The sequence below is a fragment of the Acomys russatus genome, chromosome 18, assembly GCF_903995435.1.
Source record: "Acomys russatus chromosome 18, mAcoRus1.1, whole genome shotgun sequence".
NCBI classification, from domain to species: domain Eukaryota; kingdom Metazoa; phylum Chordata; class Mammalia; order Rodentia; family Muridae; genus Acomys; species Acomys russatus.
The window spans coordinates 1,061,428-1,080,852 of record NC_067154.1 but is presented as its reverse complement, the minus strand read 5'-3'; the positions used below and the strand labels follow the sequence as shown (position 1 = coordinate 1,080,852).

Sequence of the window (19,425 nt, the reverse complement as noted above, 5' to 3'; positions counted from 1 at the left end):
CATAATGACAAAGCCAGTAACATAACAAATTAGAACAAAACTAGTGAACAAGCTGTGCTTGAGCTCAGCAGCGATCTCCTTAGTCTGCGTTGTCAGCCCTGTCTGCACAGTACAGAGGAGAGGAGGAGAATCGCTGCCTCAGAAACTTCCATGTTGCTGATCACTTCCCCCTGGCCGAGCAGCCTTGCCAGGCCACAGAGCAAGAAGACACAGGCAGCCCAGATGAGACTAGGGGAGGGAGAGGGTGGGATCAGGACGTGACAAGGGACGGGTCTACCCTCAAGATGTAAAGTGAACAAATTTAAAAAATAGATAAGTTACATGGATCTACTAGGATGGGGCTCAAAAAAATTTTTTAAAGTACTGTCAGTGTTGAGAATTGTAGCTATAAAGTTATAATAAAGTCCTTAAATCAGTTAAATATTAATAATCACAACTAACTTTTATCAGTAATTTTCAATCTTGACATTTCATAAACAAATAATAGAATTTGCCCTGGAGAGCATACAGACTCCAGAGAAGCACATGTAGAAGCGCTCAACTGTTCAGTGGGTCACTAGGATTCCACACACTGTGCATGTGGTTGCGCAGGGACTTTAATTCATGAGACGGTTTGAAAAGCAAGAAGTAAAGTTTGTGCTGCACATGACTGATTTAAGACAAAAATGAACATTTAGTATTGTTGTGTCTGTAAAGTAGCTTGAAGCTCTTATCAGAGTAAATTCCAACAAAAGAAGCAATGTTATTGCTTTAGAATTGGAGTGAACATGAAGAGAAGCATGTGAGAGGTAAAACACAGCATGCAGCGGTGCACACCTGTGATCCCAGCACTCGGGAGGCAGAAGCAGGTGGACCTATGTGAGTTCCAGGACAGCCTGGCCTACAAATCGAGTCCAGGACAGCAGGGCCACCCAGAGAAACCCTGCCTCAAAAACCTGAAATAAAAAAAAAGAACAACAACATCTCAGGACCTGAGTTCAGTCCCTGGAACTGCATAAGAAGCCACATGCAGTGGCACACATCTGTAATCTGAGCACTTCTACAGTGAGGTAAGAGGCAGAGATAGGCTGGGCGGCGGTGGCGCGCGCCTTTAGTCCCAGCATTTGGGAAGCAGAGGCAGGTGGATCTCTGTGAGTTCGAGGCCAGCCTGGTCTACAAAGAGAGACCCTGTCTCAACCCCCCCCCCTAAAAAAAAAAGAAAAGAAAAAAAAGGCAGAGATAGGAGAATCACCCACAAACCTACCGGCCAGCTAGCCTGGAGTACACCATAGCAAAACATGAGCCCTGCTTCCTAAACAAGGAGGAAAGGAAAGGGGCTCTTGAAAGTTGATTGCCTATCCATGTTGTAGCACGCGTTCACCAACACACACACACACATCATCATCATCATCATCATGACTCAAAAGTTTTTAAGAAGAGGTCTGAAAACTTGAAAGAACTTTAGATCTATTTTCTGGTAAGATATTATGAAAAGCAACTTCACCTCAGAATGGACAGTCTTGCCTGCCTCTTAAACTGGGTTGGAAAATAGTAAGCTTAAGAGAGTGTTCTAGGTTAAGAATAGGATAGCTTTTCAAAACGCACATGTGACTTCTTTGAATCGGTGAAACCAAAAGGACTAATTTTAACAAACAGTAAAAAAAAAAAAAAAAAAGTAAGCACATGGCATAAGTGAGTGCACGATGCGCCCAGGAATAAAGCCTGTGCACTTTCACGTGTGTGAGACTGAGAATTGATCTGGCAGAAACTAGAGTGTCTTTGTGTTCAGATTCAGAATTCTTTGGCTCCTGGTTTTACATTAGAGATCTTGACTAAAAGTGCCAACTTTATTTCTTACCTAAATCATTTGTTTTAGAAAGGATTTTCTTCCTTAGTGCAGCCTGCATTTTAGGAAGAAATGTAAGTACTAAGTCATGGCTCTTTTTTGTTGTAGGTAAAACACTAATCAAGAAGCTGGCAAGAAAGGTAAGTAGTGCTGGGGCTTTGATTTGTTTGTTTGGGGTGACATGGAAAATGAACTTGTATACCTTAAATTGAAAGATTTCAATTTGTGTATTCATAGGATATCGAGGACATACTGGCAGGAATCCCAAAAGCACGTTGTGGATCAACTTTTTTTAGAGACCTGGGTGACAAAGGTAATCTTCAGTCATTGTTAGATTTCTATGTTTATATATATAACTAAGTAGTGTTAGATAATTAAACTGGGATCTTTATGCCATGTGATTTAGTAGGTGTTTCGTGGCATAATAAATGATTCATTGAGTAAGAGATAACTTTGTCACATTTTTTAAGCAATTAAAGACAAGTTGTTAGAACATTGGTGATTAAGTCCTAGAGAAGGAATGAGGAAGAGTGGAAAGTAAGCAGACGGCCTCAGAGAACACGGAGGAGCACCATGCAAAGAAATAGACAAGATGAAGGCTCATAAAGAGGCCAGGCAGGCTGTCAGGGATGGTGGCACCTGCCTTAATCCCAGCACTTAGGAGGCAGAGGCACGTGGATCTCTGTGAGTTTGAGGCCAGCCTGGGCTACAGAGCAAGTTCCAGGACAGCCAACACTACACAGAAAAACACTGTCTGGAAAAACAAAAACAAATAAAATTTTAAAAAGAGGCCAGATAGAATGACCAGAGAAGCAGGGGGAAACCATGAGAGTGGTTCACAGAAGCTGAGAGGACATGGGCCAGTCATGCAGGCACGCCCCTGGAATCCGAGCCATAGGAAGGCTGTACCCTGCTGCCTAAGTGTGTCAAAAGCTGTTCCTGCGCTGACTGAGGCGATGGTGTGATTCACTCCTAAGTCCGTATTACATCTCTTGATTTACACATATTAAAACCATCCTTGCATCCCTGGAACTGTACAGCTAACATGGTCATAATGTTTGTGCTCTTTAATGCATTCTTAAATTTAATTTGCATGTTAGTGAGAATGTTTGTGTCTGTTTATCAGGAAAATCAGTCTGCAGTTTTCTGTTGCTGCCATGTCCTTATGTGGTTCTGGTATCGGGGATAAACCAGCTCTCACAATGAGTTTTGTCATTTTCTTACGTTTCTGCTTTATGCAGCAATTTGAAGAGCGTTAGCACTGTCTCTTCCTCGGGAGGTTTGGTAGAGTACGGGAAGGAGCTGGTCTTGATGGTGTGAGACTCTTACCGCTTCAGTCTTGTTACTTGTTACAGAGCTGTCTAAATTAATTATATCCTTTTGATTTAATGTTGGTACAGCACCTGTGTCTGTGAATCCACTTTTTTTCCAATTTTCCAGTTTTTTTGTTTCGTTTTTTGCTTGTTTGTTTGTTTGTCTGTTTTGTTTTTCTAGACAGGGTTTCTCTGTGTAGCCCTGGCTGTCCTGGACGCTCTTTGTAGACCAGGCTAGCCTTGAACTCACGGAGGCCTCTGCCTCCCAGGTGCTGGGATTACAGGTGTGTTCCACTGGCACCTGGCTGGTTTTCTAGGTTTTTTTGGGATACACATTTTCAAGGCAGTCCTTGAAGTGACCCTTCAGATTTCATTGGTATCTGCTGTAATGTCACTGTTTTCATCTCTAATTTGATGGATTGCATCCTCTCTCTCTTTAATTTGACTAACAGTTTTTTCTATCTTGTTCATTTTCTAAAAACTTACTGTCTTTGTTTCATTAAGTCTTTGTATTGAGCCAGGCGTGGTGGCACAGGCCTTTAATCCCAGCACTTGGGAGGCAGTGCTGTTCAAAGCCAGCCTGGTCTACAGAGTGAGACTGGGACAGCCAAGGCTATACAGAGACACCCTGTCTCAAAAAAACAAAACAGACAAACAAACAAAAAAACCAAAAAAGTCTGTGTTTTGTCCTTTTGGTGTCCAGTTATTAATTTCTGCCTTCCTCTTTCTTGCCATCTTCTGCTTTGGGGTTTGTCTTCTTGTTTTTCTAACACTTTCAGATGTACCTTTAAACAGGGTGTGGTGGCACACACCTGTAATCCAGCACTCGGGGAAGCAGAGGCAGGCGGGTCTCTGTGAGTTCAAGGCCAGCCTGGTGTACAGCAAGAGTCTAGGACAGCCAAGGCTACATAGAGAAATCCTGTCTCAAAAAACCTAAAAAAGAGAAAAAGAAAAAAATAGATGCACCTTCAAGTGACTCCAATATGAGAAGATGAGTGTTCGGTGGGTGCATGTGCTTATGTGTGCCGCTGAGCATGCAGACCTGAAGACCACGGTGCCACCCTCCAGGACACTCATGAGCCTGGACCTTACCCACTAGTCTAGACTAGCCAGCAACCCCAGAGGTCCTCTTCACCTTGTCCCCAGGGCTGCAGTTACAGCTTGCTCCTCCCTGTGTGCTTATGTGGTTGCTACTGTTCAAAAGAAGGTACTACACGAACTGAGCTCTCCCCAGCCCCTCTGTGGTTTGTTAGCGTGGCAGTCATACTTGTAAACTCTACAGATGTCTTCTCTGTATCCCAAAGCTGCTGATAACATGTGTTTCCACTTTGATTTGATCTGAGGAAGTTGTCAGTTTCTACTCTGGTGTCTTCAGTGAGCCTGTGATTCATTACCTAAGAGCGCATTGTACAGGATAAAAATACATGTACAGTTTCAGTAGGTTCTTCTGCCGTTGATTTCTACTTTTATTGCACTATGATTTTCTGCTTTTATTGCACCATGATTTGAAGAGATACAAGGAACTGTTTCTCTTCTGTTTTGCTAAGACTTGCTTTATGGCAAATGCTGTGATGTGATCTATTTTAGAGAAGTACCAGGATAATACTGGGTAGAGTACTCTATAAGTTTATTGAGTCCATTTGATCTGTGATGCTTGAATTCACTAAAGAATCTTCAGAGTTAAGTTACTCTGGCGGGCAACCAGGGTTCAGTTTCCAGCATCCATCTATAACTGCTGTTCCGGAGGAGCCGGTGCCCTTTTCTGACCTCTGAGGGCCCTAGGCACACAAGTGGTACACAAGGACTCACATATGCAGACAAAACACTCATAAATACTATAATAAAGGCAGAGGTGGCCAGATCTTTGTGAGGCCCAGGCCAGCCTGGTCTACAAAGCGAGTCCGGGACTGCTTTTTCGAAATCCTGTCTCAAAAAACCAAAAAAATAAAAACAAATAAAGGAAAAAAAGGGAAATGTGAAGTGTCAGAGTATTGACGCTTTCTGAGTATTCTGGGATTGGAATGTGAAATGGGTACAGCAGGAGCCTGTCAGTTGACCTTGTAGACTTGTGTCTTGTCATGATTCACACTGGTGAGAGATGGTGGAAGGAATACCGGTTATAAGTCAGGAAGAGCAGGCTTCACCCGGGTAGCTTCCCTTCTTTGAGTATAGGGCCCTCTGCTGGCCACAGTTAGCTTTGCAGCGTGTAGGCCAGACAGATTTCCCCATCCTTCTGAGACTGAGGAGTTGTTATCCTAAAAGGCTCATACTTGAGGGCATCTACTGTTGGGAGTGTTGGGAGTAAGGAAAGAAAACACAGCAGCGAGATCTTTACAGACAGACCTAACGATTTACTTTCAAAACCCCACTAAGTGTTAAACACTGCAGGAGGGCTGCAGCTGTGGACAGGTAGTTCCTACAGCTTCAGAATTCTGAGGCTTTACAGCAGGGTCCTCCTGGTGGATAGATGCTCTTGAGGTTGACTACCCACTGATCTCAAGTTCATGGCTGTCAGACTCCAGTTATTCTCGGTTGTGGAGATCTGCCTCTCACCCTGGGTCTGTAGTAAATTGATTTCAAAGTCCTCTCTTTGTAGGTGTCCCTTGTAGCCAGATCCCAGCACTCGGGAGGCAGAGGCAGGCAGATCTCTGAGTTTGAGGCCAGCCTGGTCTACAAAGTGAGTCCAAGAAATCCAAGGCTACACAGAGAACCCTGTCTTGACAAGCCAAACGAAAAAAGAAAAAAAAGAAAAAGTAGTTGTCCCTTGCTCTCAGACCCCTAAGGTATCAGTCTTTGTTTTGTTTTGTTTTTCAAGACAGGGTTTCTCTGTGTAGCCTTGACTGTCCTGGACTCACTTTGTAGACCAGGCTGAGGTATCAGTCTTAAACAGGAGGTTTCTGGTCAGGATTGCAGCCACAGCCCTCCAAGCCATGTGGAGTAACAGTATGGGCCTGCTCCCCACTGTGGACCACGCTTTCTCACCTGAACCTGAACTTGCTGGAGGCACATTAGAGCTGTGGGCTTGCGCTGTGAGCACGAGTGCTTTCTCTCCACCGAGGGCTTGCTTCCTCTCAGACATGCTCTGCTCCTGCCTCTGCACAGTGGGGCTGCGCTACTGGAGCCCTGAGGTCACAGTGCTGTGGGTTTCTCCAAGCAGTCCTTGTGGTTTCTGATGCTGGCTGCTCATTTGTTCCCCTCTGTCATTCACCTACCAGTTTTGCCCTGAGGACCTGATGCTTACCCAGCGATGCAGGTCAGTGAGGGGTGAGATCTGAAGCCATGTTGCAAGTTTTTGAGAAATGGGTGCCACATGAGAAGGTCCAGTGTAACCTAGTTGAGAGCTCTGGGCGTGAGCAGAGGGATAGGAGGAGGCGCTGCGGTGAGCCCTGTGCTTTAGGACATGTTAGTCCAGTTATGGCAGATGTGAGCACATTCTTACTCAAGAGACAAAGGAAGCCTAAACAGAACAGAAATCCTGGAAAGCAGGAAGAAGGGATTATTTGAAATCCAAAGGGAAAGACCGTCATGCCACTGGCTGCGAGCTTTTCTGTGGTGTGGGTGGGAAGGGTGAACCAATGGTGCCCACCTGACACACTGTGTTTGCAGGTTAGTTGGAATTATTGGGGAGCACCCTGGACAAAACCAAACATTGAGGCTCACATGTAGAGAAAGGAGGTCAGAAGAGGCTTCTCTCTCGAGGGAAGGTGACTGGACTGACAGAGAAACAAAGGAATTCTGAGAAGCCTTAAGCTAATGAAGAACACAGCCCCTGGGCTGCCCATGCAGCAGTGGGGAGTGCGACAGTCCTGGGGGAAGCTGTGAAGGATACTGACTGCTAGAGAAAGTTTGACTAATTATCCACGGACCCTAAGCAGGATGGTAGAAAAGAAAGACAAACAGGAAGGAAGATGAAAAGAAGACGGTTAACATTTCAAGAGAAGGCTGCCAGTGAGATTGCAAAGCATACATGGTAGGGAAAGAGTAGCTGGTTTGAAAAGAAACTTTGGAATCTTCAGAATAGCTCTTGGGTGATGGCTCAGTGGTAGAGTCCCTGGCTAACATGTGAGGCCCTGAGCGTGATGCCGGAGCCTGTCCCAAATAAATGCATATATACACACTGCCCTACACTTTACCAAATATTAGTCAGTAGCTGCTTGTGTCAACTTCTGTTCATTGTTCAGTATGTCAGTATATAGTAGCCACACAGAATCCCATTATGTTGCTTACACTGAATTACTCAATGGTCTTTACACTGCAGGAGCCCCTATTGCAGCATTTCTCAACCTGTAGGTGGAAAAAGGGTCACATGTCAGCTGTCCTGCATATCACGTATTTATGTTAGGATTCACAACAATAGCAAAAGTACAGTTATGAAGTAGTAATGAAATGATTTTATAGTTGAGGGTCACCACTACATTAGAGGCTGTATTAAAGGGTCACAGCACTAGGAAGGTTGAGAACCCCTGGGATTCCCTCCCAGTCACAATGTCTTAAGATATAATAATCTCCTACAATTTTCATATTTGAAATTTGCAGGAATGTATGTGTTCTGAAATAAATAGGCTCAGAGTTTTCCTGTATTTATGACCAGGAGGAAGCAGAGAAAAATAAATTCTGACGCTCATGCTTTCTCCATTTTCCCTTTTTATTTGGTCCAGGACCCGAGGCCAGTGCACAGTGCCACCCTCTCAGCTGCAGCTCTCTGGAAACTCCCTCCTGGCATACCATGGTGTTTTCCTAACCTGGCTTCCAACGCCGCTCAAGTTAATTAATAATAGAGTTTAATCATCACAGATAGGAAAACATTGAGGAAGGATTTAACAGCGATTTTTTATTTGATTTTTTTTCATTAAAATACATATTTCTAGGAAGAAGGAAAGATTCAGCAGATGTTTTATTCAACTGTTCTTCGTTGCCAATGTTAATTAAAATGCAAAGAACAACTTAAGATACTCCACTTCACCCCATATACAATCGATCAGAGTGTATAACATACCAGCAAAAGGTAGAGTGTTTTTGAGATAAAATAAAAATAATTCAGTAGGCATTAAAGAAAAGTAAATTACAAGTTATGATTATTCTGAATTTTTAAACTGAGCTAGATTCTCAATATCACACTTTTCTCAGGCTGTTCTGACCATCAATTACAAGACACATTGTTGTAAGATATAAATATATCCCTACGGGAGCCAGGCATGGTGACGCACGACTCTAATCCCAGCACTCGGGAGGCAGAGGCAGGCGGATCGCTGTGAGTTCGAGGCCAGCCTGGTCTACAAAGCGAGTCCAGGACAACCAAGGCTAACACAGAGAGACCCTGTCTCAAAAAACCAAAATAAATAAATCTGCATGGAAGAGGATAACCCAGCCCCCTTGTAAACAAGGTTCTCAAAATGCTGTTACTGACCAGACCATCTTTGAGTATGGTTCCAACTTTAAAATAGTTCCGCATGAGTAAGAACTGTTTACTCATCTCTTACTACTACGCCTTAAAGATTCTTTATTACAATTTTAAAAGTAACTTTTAAAAAACATTTCCTTGTTTAGGCTGGAGAGATGGCTTGGTTAATGCTGCTCTTCCAGAAAACCCAGGTTTGATTTCTGGTTCCCACATGGCAGCTCACAACTGTCTATAACTCACACATGTGGTGCACAGACATATGCAGGCAAAGCACCAATACAGACAAAGTAAATAAAAATAATAAAAGACCATTTTCCAGTTTATCATGCAGCTTTGAAACTGCCACTTAGAAGCCGCGGGTTACCATTCAGCAGATAAGTGCTGCGGGCTGTGCCCTCAGGCGCAGGTCTCTCTGGAAGCACTGTCTGAGCAGACGCTAGCTCTGCAGGCTCTTTGTTGTTTGTAATGCAGCTTGAACACAAGCTGCTGTTTTTACACTTTCTTAGTCTTGTTTATTTAAACTTTTTACTTAAGTCAGTCTTTCAAAGAAAGACACTGGAATTTTCCTTTTCAAAGGTTATCTATGCTTAAAGGACGTTTACCTGTTGCTTAAAGAGAAGAGGGCTCCTTTGGCACCAAGCCCAGTACAATCTACAAGTTGAGATGGTTTTTTTCTTTCTTTCTTTCTTTCTTTCTTTCTTTGCTCTATTCCTTTGAAACGTAGAAAAACACTATTTTCCACTTTTTTTCGTGCTGCCAAGGGATGAAATGCTTTGATCCTCAAACAACATTAGAGCACTTCTGCCAGGAACAAGACATGACAAACACATAGAATTTATTCTCCCTTCATGTAAACACTGAAGAGCCTTCAGAAAGAAGTATCTGAAGACATGCCCTCACTCTGAGAAAGCACAACTGCTGTAAAGCCAAGTGCATAGCGGGCTGGTGACTGGTGGGAAGTCAGCACCAGCATTCAGAGTGTTTACCTGTGAGGCTTTGAAGTGAGGTGATGTGAAGGGTTTGTTTCAGAATAATCTAGGGAGAGGTGGGGCCTGACAGACAAAATACAGCTCTTGAGGTGATAATTACTAGGTCTGAGTTTCACTGTCTAATATATAACTAAATATTAATTATATTACTATTTAATATTTAATATATATTAATTATATATTTAATATTTAATATATATTAATTATATAATTAATATATATAACTAAATATCATTATTCTATGGTTTTGTCTGTCATTGACTTGTTCATGAGAGTGTGCTTGCTCATACATTGTGCATTTTGCTTTCATACCAAGCTTCTGATCCAGAGACACGTTTCAGCTCCGCCCACAGCCATTCTTGTTAAAGTCAAACTTGTGTGTTTCCTGTTGATCCTCTCATGGCAGCAACATAAAAAGCATCACTGCTCCATATGTGACCAAATACAGAGCTAGTCCCAACGCCAGCTTGATTTGGAGCTCAAACATACCCAGCACCCATTTCCTTAAGCCGCCCAGACTCCTAAATGCTCCCTTGTGTCAACTCTAGTCACTTTGTTCGTGGCCTCATATTTCTAAGTGTAACTCTCAGATCATCAAGTTCACACATATCCTCCCCACAAAAGAAGCCAACACTGTCAGTAGAAATCATGCAATAACATTCATAGTAGCCCAACTTCAGTCATGAATTGTCCCTGAACCAGTCCCTAAAGCCACACTCCTATGGCCTGTTCTCCAGGCTGGGCCTGAGTCACTTGCCCGTCTGTGCTGCCTAGCATGCTGTCAACTTGACACAGCTAAGCTCACTCAGGAAGAGGGAATCTTAATTGAGAAAATGCCTCCATAGGAAAGTCTATAAGACATTTTCTTGATTGATGATTGATGTGGGAAGACCCAGTTCACTGTGGGTGGTGCCATCTTTGGGTGGCATAAGAAAGCATGCTGGTCAAGCCATAAGGCAGGAGCAAGGCAGGATTCCCCCAAGGCCTGTACTTCAGTTCCTGCCTCTAGTTCCTACCCTGACTTCCTTCTGTGTTGGGGCCGTTATATAGAACTATAAACAAAAATAAGCTCTTTCCTCCCCAAACTGCTTTTTGTCACAGTGTTTTATCACAGCAATAGAAACCTAAGACCTCATCCCCCCCTCTAGTCTTACGGAAGGAAAAGCAAGGCATCTTACCCAAACTGCATGTCTGAGAATGAAAAGAATGGTTTCTCAAAGAGAAAGAAAGTCACTGCAATGAAGCCTGAATTGTTGTGTTTTAAGTAATATAATCTGACTTTCTATATGTCCAAAGCTATGCTACTAAAACTTTAAATTTCTCTCAATCAAATGAAGTGTTACAAGTAGGGAAACTATCTCGAAATGACATAGCCTACAGATGGGACTCTAGAGAGCTTCTGTCACTTGCTAAGCAGCATCCTTTAGTGTTGTCTAAAAAAAACAGAATACAGGGAGAGACTGGCAGCTTTGTATGACCTCTGTAAGCTGGAGACACTGGAAAGCCAGCAGCGGGACTCGGTGTAAGCCCAGAGGCCTGAAGAGCAGGAGAGCCAGGAGTGGAGCCCCAGCCTCGGAGCAGAGGATGGAGTGAGATGTCCTAGCATTAAGGAAAAGGAAGAGGCAGGCCTGTTTGCTGTTGCCTTAGCATCTTACAGGACAGATATATGATGCACACACACTGAGGTCAGCCTACTCTGCTTCGTCTACAGTGCATACGCTGGTTTTAACTGGAGACCCTCATAGACAAACCCAGAAAGAATGTCTAGTCCTTGGCCCAGTCAAACTAGTACATAAGATTCTTGAAGCATGCTGTCTTTCCTTTTAAACACAGGCTATATTTCAGCTCCTGTTATACCCTGGTGTCTACTGTACCAAAGACAGGTACAGTAAAAATGTCTCTTTTAACAGAGGTGAAGTTTCAATATTAGTTATTTCCATGGTTCTCATCTAAAATTGATCTCCTAATTTGTTGCTGTTTTTCTCTCCTCCAGGGGTGATTTCATACACTGAGTATCTTTTCTTGCTTACGATCCTCACGAGTAAGTACACCATACTACTGCCTCTCTTTACAGCAGCATGCGTGTTCTCATCCTTAGCAAGCAGGACTTTTGAAATTTGGTTTTTGTGTCTTTATCACTAAAAACATTGGTAATAGGACTGATGTGATGGCTCAGTGGGCTACAGTGACGTGTTCACTATGCAGACATGAGACCCTGAGTTCAGATTCCCAGGGCTCAGGAAAAAACAGGCACAAAGGTATACACCTTTAGTCCCAGCACTGAGAGTGGGGCTCACTGGCTAGCCAGTCTAATGAAACGGCAGAAAAAGCTCCAGATGCAGAGAGAGCAGGAGGCGGGGAGCAATAACCAAAGCTGTCCAGAGTACTGGCTTCCATCTGGACATGTACATGCACAGATGGACTCACATGTGTACACACAAGACTTTCATCTCTATGTGTACAAAATGATAGTGTTAGAGCGTGTTCTTAGATCTTCTCTACCCCCACACACCAGAGCACCCTGTAACTTTGTTTCTGAGACAGAACAGAGACACAAAAATCATTGTGTGGTCTGAAAGGGGGCAGGGAGAAAAAAATCATGGTTAGTGCTGAGGGACAGAGACAGAGAGAGATCGTGGTTAGCCTCAGAGAGAGAGAATGTGGTTTGATTTGGGGGTGGGGTTATTTGTTGAAAGAAAGTCTCATGGTGTGACCTGGGCTAGCCTGGAACGCTCTTGAAGTCACCGAGCTCTGCCTCCTCAGTCTCTGGGATTAAAGGTGGGGCCACCATGTTTGGCCTCATAGGGATAATTTTAACAAACAACTTTGACACTAAACAAGATTCTTGACCTTCAAAAGCGGAAACTAAGGAAAGACTAAGGAACATCACAGGTGCATGGAACCTAGCAGACTTGTCTCCTAAGTGCAGCATACCTTCTAAAACACAACACAGCATTAGTGAAAAGGATAAAATGATGTTTGTGGCCCATAATATCTTTCTAAGTGTGCTGTGCATAACTAAAATGTTACCATTAGAGGAAGCTGGCTAAGCAGTATTTGGGCCTGCCACTGTACTTTATTATAATATGTTGAAAGATAGCAAAATAAAAAGTTTTAAAAACTAAGAAAGGAAACGAAAGTATTATAATGATGATAATAATAATTGCTATGAAAATAGCAAGAGTGCTGTGAGTACACAGGAAAGCCAGAGGTGGAGGTGAAGAAACAAGTTCTCACAGGAACTTGTAGTGAAGGGCGAGCAGCACAGCCACAGCTCCATGGGAGATGCCAAGAGGCCGGAGCTTTAACATCAAGTACAAAACAGGACTACAAGAGAAACCCTGTCTCCAAAAAACCATCAAGAACTGTCTTACCTGTGCGGTGGTGGTGCATGCCGTGTCTCAGAAAGAAAAAATGAAACAGGCCTTTCTCTGCTCTCCCTAGCTCTTGTTGGTATACTTTTTGTCATTTATTTAAAATCTGAAGATGTTCTTCTAGCTGCAAATATTTAGCATTTCGCCAACAACTAAACAGTTGTTCATTGTTCACTTCCTTGCAGAACCTCACTCTGGGTTCCATGTTGCTTTTAAAATGCTGGATGCAGATGGTAATGAGATGATTGAGAGAAAGGAGTTCGTGAAGGTGAGCACATGCTTGTTGGGGTTATCATAAAACACCTGGTGATTGTGCAGTAATTGTACATTTCCTTAAAATTCAAAACCATTGTCTCTACTTACATGTGAAATATCAAGCCATTTGCATGTTCAAAACTGTTCTTTTCTTTTGGTTTTTCAAGACAGGGTTTCTCTGTGTAGCCTTAGCTATCCTGGACTTGCTCTGTAGACCAGGCTGGCCTCGAACTCACAGAGATCCACCTGCCTCTGCTTCCCTGAGTGCTAGGATTACAGGCATGTGCCACCCCACCTGGCTCAAGACTATTGTCTAGTGGCTGGCCAGTTCAGAGTGTTTGCAGCTCTCACAGAGGCCTGGGTGTCATTCCCAGCACTCACTGACAGCTTCTGTCACTCCTGCTCCAGGAGACCTGACGCCTCTTCTGACCCCTACAGGCATAGACACACACATGGTACACAAACATACTGCAGGCAAAATACTCTAGATAGAAAACAAAAATAAACAGATTTTTAAAAATGCTTTCTGAAATACAATCTTGGGGAAATTGACATGCGACTAGATTCTAAAAAGAAATGAGCTTTGAGCATTTGCGTTTTTAGGATTTTGTTTTCTTGACTTCAATATATATTTATAAAGTAAAATTGGCTTCATAGACCATATGCTTTTAAAAATATGTGCTAAAGATATGTTTTAAATTAGTCTTATATCAAAAAAGAATAATAGAAGTATAAGTCTTCATCAAGATAATAAAGTCAAGATTATGAATTAGAACAAATTTCTTAGGAAGTGCATAGTGGTGATATTTGAACAGATGTAAATACAGCTTCAGTATTAATATTTTCCTGAGGACATAGTTCTAAGCCTCCAAACAGCGTCTCCTAAAAGTCGGTAGTGATGTGAAAGAAGCACCTCAGTGCACACTGTTGGGTGTGCTTCGTAGTTAAGTGCAAAGAGGCGTGTGGACACAGAGTGCATAACTTAGTTGATTGTGAGCTCATTGATACACTGTGGGGGATATATGGATGATAAATTATGTGTACATAAATGACTGATTTGTGGCATTTTGCATATTTGGTTAGTTGGTTAGTTGGGTTTGGGGGTTTTAGTTTTAGTGGGGGGGGGTGTTTTTTGTTTTCCAAGACAGCGTGTCATTACGTATGTCTGTCCTGAACTCACTGTGTAGACCGGGCTGGCCTCAAACTCAGAGAGAGCCACCTGCCATTGCCTTCTCAGTACTGAGATTAAAGGCCCAGCTGTGGCTATTTTTTTAAAAGCCTTTGAGATGTGAAATAAATCACACTCTCTTATACACACACACACACACACACACACACACACACACATTGCTCGTAGAAATAAGGTAATGCTGGCTTGAAAAATAATTTCCATCTGCTTTCAAGGTTTAATACATGTGTAGCATATGACTTGGGAATTTTGTTCCTAGATTTGTAGTCAAAGAGAAGACAATATATAGGTGGGTGTGGTGGCTGAAGCCTTTAATTCCAATATTTGGAAAATTTAGGAGGATCATCATGAGTTTTAGACCAGCCAGGCTACAGATGAGTTCTAAGCCAGCTGGCAAGTGAATTTCTGTAAGTTGATGGCCAGCCTGATCTAAACACCAAAATTCCAGGCCAAGGCTACATAGTGAGACCCTGCCTCAATAAAATAAATAACTTAAAGATGGAAAACATAATGCTCACCCAGAACCTGTATATGAATATGTGCTGCGGCTTTATTCCCCAGTCCGTGAGCAACCAAAATGTTTGTCAAAGGTGACTAGATAAATAAATCTTATTTATGTAATAGCATTCTACTCAGGGGCAAAAAGGTACAAAGTATTAAGCAATCACAACAGTAAGGCTGAATCCAAATGAAAGAAAACACATCAACTGTGTGGTTCTGTGTCCATGCACTTGTTCATGTCTATACCAAAAGAAAGCAAACCCTTGGTCATCTGAGCCAGGTAGGAGTCAGGGATTGATTGCCTGTAAGAGGAGAGAGAGAGAAACGAAACGCTGAAATACTGAACATACTTAAGTCATGATCAGTGGTGGTTATGTGGCTGTGTAAGGTGTATTTTGTTCTATATAAAATTACACCTAGGGGCCAGGCGGTGATGGCGCATGCCTCTAATCCAAGCACTTGGGAGGCAGAGGCAGGTGGATCTCCGTGAGTTTGAGGCCAGCCTGGTCTACAGAGGGAATTCCAGGACAGCCAGAGCTTAAAAAAAAAAAAGTACACCTAGTAAACCTTTTGACACTCCTGCATATCAGCTTTGAAAATGGTTGGTTTTATACAAGAAACTACCACAAAACCTTGAAACAGAGAAAGATCAAAAAAGGCCCTAAATAGAGAATGAGCTGTAAAATAGTGGAGTCCCTCAGGAAGTAGGCTTGCCAATGCTCAACACCTTTAGGAATGATCTAGAATATATGAGTCCAGCGAAGCATATGCGGGTCCAGGTAGATAATGTGAAGTCTGAGTGGGCTCTAGAGTGGTAGTGGAGCCTTGGACCTCAAGTGCACAGACTATTTTCCCCAAAGTGAGCAGGAGTTGTAAGTCTGTTCATTTTAGAGTTTGTTACTGGAGATCACAGTATCAGGTTTTAGGAATTAAGACACTAGGCTCAGGCTGGAGAGATGGCTCAGGGGTTAAGAGCGCTGCCTGCTCTTCCAGAGATCCTGAGTTCAATTCCCAGCACCCATGTGGTGGTTTACAACCATCTGTAATGTGATCTGATGCCCTTTTCTGGCCTATAAGTGTACATGCAGGAAGAATACTCTGTACATAATAAATAAATGAATATTTTTTAAAAAGGACACTAGGCTCAAGAGAGGCCTCAGTGTGCTGCAGAAGCATGAGGCTGGTTCAGGGACCCAGCACCCACTCATGGCCATGCGTGGCTGGAGCCCAGTGCTGGGAGTCGCAGGAGCCAAACCCAGTGAGCTCAGATCTAGTAAGGACCCTGTCTCAGGGAGTAAGACAGTGATAGAAAAGGACACACAGCATGGCACTGTGGCCTCTGCACAAACATAGGCACATACACACAAACCTGCAAACATACATGCATAACACACACACACACACACACAAATAAACAAAAATATCTATGTAACAAACATGATTAAGTTAAATGTTTGATCAAAAATGAAGGCTTTTCGTTTAGTTGGATAGACTTAAATTTAAGTCCTTTTTTACTTTTCTTGCCTGTGTATATGTGTCAAGTATGTATCCTCTGCAGTTCCCAGTGTCATTTTCTTTGAAATGCAGCACACAGCACTCAGGAGGGTAAGGCAGAAGGATCACAGAGTTCATACAGCCCAAGCTATATGGCAAGCCCTGTCCAGAGAAAAGCCTTACAATAAAGTGCATAGAATCCTCATGTGATTTTTATGATTTTTTTTCTAGCCATCACAATTCTACCCTGAGTAACTAGGAACAGATTTGTCAGCAGCCTTGTTGAAATGGTTCTCGGCCTCATTTCCAGTGATGGGGGTAGCCACGTTGCCAGGAGCAATAGAGAGAGTCCCGAGAATCCAGAAAACCCAAGAGAAAGCAAACACGTCTTGGAAAGAGAAGAGTAACAGGGACTGTCTGACACAGACTTGATAAAGGAGTTGAGCAGATAGGGACTTCCTGGAGACATCTCAAGTTCTGTAAGTCTGCAGAGATTACTACAGAAACGTCAGAGGAGACATGAGTGTGCCAGGTAGATGGCTCCTCAGTTGAAAGTGCTTTTTGCTCTTGTAGAGGACTCAGGTTCAGTTCCTTACCTAATGGCAGCTCACAATCATCTGAACTCCAGTTCCAAGGAATCCTTTGCCCTCTTCTGACCCTCACAGATACCAGGCACACACACGGTGCATATACATACATGCAGACAAAACATTCATATACATAAAATAAGATAGTTTTGAATTTTTTAAAAAGAAATAGAGACTGAAGACTAAATAGGAAATGCAAAATTAGTATCAATAAATTTAGTAAATTATTTTGAGAATTTTTTGGGTATATACACATATGCACATGCATGTGTATATATGGAGCACATGCATTCCATGGAGCATGTGTCAGAGGAAAACCTTCAGGAGTCAGTTCTCTCCTTCCACTGTATGGATCCCCTAGTTCAAACTCAGGTCATCAAGCTTACCTGAGATACTCACAGCATCTCACAAGCACACTTTTGAGATATGTGATAATTAAGGAAGGAACTTAAACCTACGGAAGGAAATGGAATTGCACACATAGGACCTGAAATATCACTGCCACAGCTTACAAGATACCACTGCTGTCTGGCTGCCCCATCTACCCTAGAAGCAGGTGGATTATGACTGTGATTCAGGTAGAAAGCAGTGTGTATGAAAAGGCCATGAGGTACAGAGTTGATTCGGGTTAATCAAGCTGCTAGAATTAGCACGTGTGTAATTCTCTAAGGCCTGGATAAACTTTGTGGTTTTATTCCTGGTAGTCATGAGGTGTGTATCTTTACAGTAGTGGAGTTAGAGGTGACTTCCTAAGACTGAACAAGAGTCCCTGGCATCACCAGAATGCTCCTAAAACTCAGAGTTTGTTGCATTTCAGTAATGTTTAGGGGTGACATGAGGCAAAAATCGCAAAGCTACAGAATCTTTTCAGCTACAGAAGATTGTCAGTACTCAAGATGGCTTCACAACAGTAAACCCTGATGGCAGAATGCCTGAGTTTGATTTCTGACTTCCACATGCACACAGAGAGAGAGGGCGGGGAGGGATGGAAGGGAGGAACGGGGAGTGAGAATAACTATTAGGATATAACATCAGTTGTTTGAAGGTTAAGGATGTAAAGGTAACCTTGTACGTCTGTAAAGGATTTGTGGTGCTGGCTACAGAAATGGAACTTGATAGCCAAGGAGGCCGATGTATATGTCAGTTTTTGAAGAAAGTATTTAAAGGAAGAAAACTACATTTCTATTAGTTATTTTAATTGTTTCTGTTCCTTGGTCCTTGTGTTAATAAACCTAAGTATATAGTATCATATATATTCTTGAAAGAGCCAGGTATATACATATAAGACATATATGTATTCATATATATTCTTGTTTATATACATAAATGTATATTTATATATTCTTGAAAGAACCAGGTGTGGTGGTACAGTGATAAGTTACATTTCTGTAATGTTTTGTGAAAGTGTCCTAATGTGCAAATTGCCCTAGTTTGTGACTTCAATACCTGTGCGAACATTTGTGTTTTATTAACATCTGGATGGAAACTCTTATTTTTTCACCCTGAGAACTGACCAAAAAAAGTCACCATCTACATGAATTGCTCTCTGTCAAGTGTGATAAACAGTGTGGATGGTGATCAAAGCCAGGGATAGTTAATCCATGTACTCTTCACCTTGACAGATGGTGTGTCTGCTTGTGGGCTAAGTCCCAGGGTTTGTAAGCAGCTCCTCTAGACAGCAGATTAATGGCGAGTGTGTTCACCAAGGAGGAGCTGCTCCTTAGGTGGTCCTCTCACTCCACATGGCCCTCACACTGCTGGGAAGGACCTGGCCCTGACTACAGGAGTGTTAGGAGTGTGTTGAGCTAAATACGCCTGCTGGAGTTGCTGCTCAGTAACTAGAAAAGCTTTGGGGAGAATTCATCTACCTTGGTTTTCTAAAGAGTCTCCCACTCCTGAACGCAAAGAGAAGTAAAACTGGCTCTGCACAATTCGTTTTCAGACTGAAATTGAAAGTGTTGATTAATAGAGATTCAGATAATGGATTTGACAGTACGTCCTTGCTCATTCAGAATTTGTACCTTGCAGATGGTCACCTCCTGGCTCTTACAGATTTACTTTAACTTTGCCTGTCTGTCTGTATGACATGGCATTCTTGTGCCCTACTGCTTGGATAGCCTTACCCACTTCTTTCAATCATGCAGACCCTGGCACTATTGTCACCAAGGAGAACCACCTGGAGGAAGCCTCCCACGCCCCCAGCAGTGTCTTCTGTCCCCACTTCAGTGGTTAACTTAGCACCTGCAATTACTGTACTTGTTAATTCTCTTCAGCCCATTAGCACAGAAGTTCAGTGAGGGTGCGTTCTGTCCCTTGCTGCTATCGCCCCAGCACTTCTAGCAGTGCTGTCATAAAGCAGACACGTACAGCTTGTTACCATGAGCCGGGCCCTGTGCTACCATGTTAGAGAGTCTAGGGGAAGAGACAGTGATGAACTGAGATGCTTAGGTTCACACTCTCGATTGGAAATGTTAATACAAAGATGAATACAAGGACT

At 42.8% G+C, this 19,425-nt stretch overlaps 1 protein-coding gene across 1 annotated transcript in view; it reads left to right on the top strand.

Moving 5' to 3' along the window:
• Nucleotides 1–19,425, top strand: part of Micu2 (mitochondrial calcium uptake 2) — an 81,237-nt gene that overhangs the window by 44,608 nt on the left and 17,204 nt on the right. Inside the window, exons 3-6 of the mRNA XM_051160635.1 lie at nt 1,934–1,965; nt 2,063–2,138; nt 11,522–11,569; nt 13,088–13,170. Coding sequence (XP_051016592.1) covers nt 1,934–1,965; nt 2,063–2,138; nt 11,522–11,569; nt 13,088–13,170 — 239 coding nt within the window. The remainder of the gene's footprint in view (nt 1–1,933; nt 1,966–2,062; nt 2,139–11,521; nt 11,570–13,087; nt 13,171–19,425) is intronic.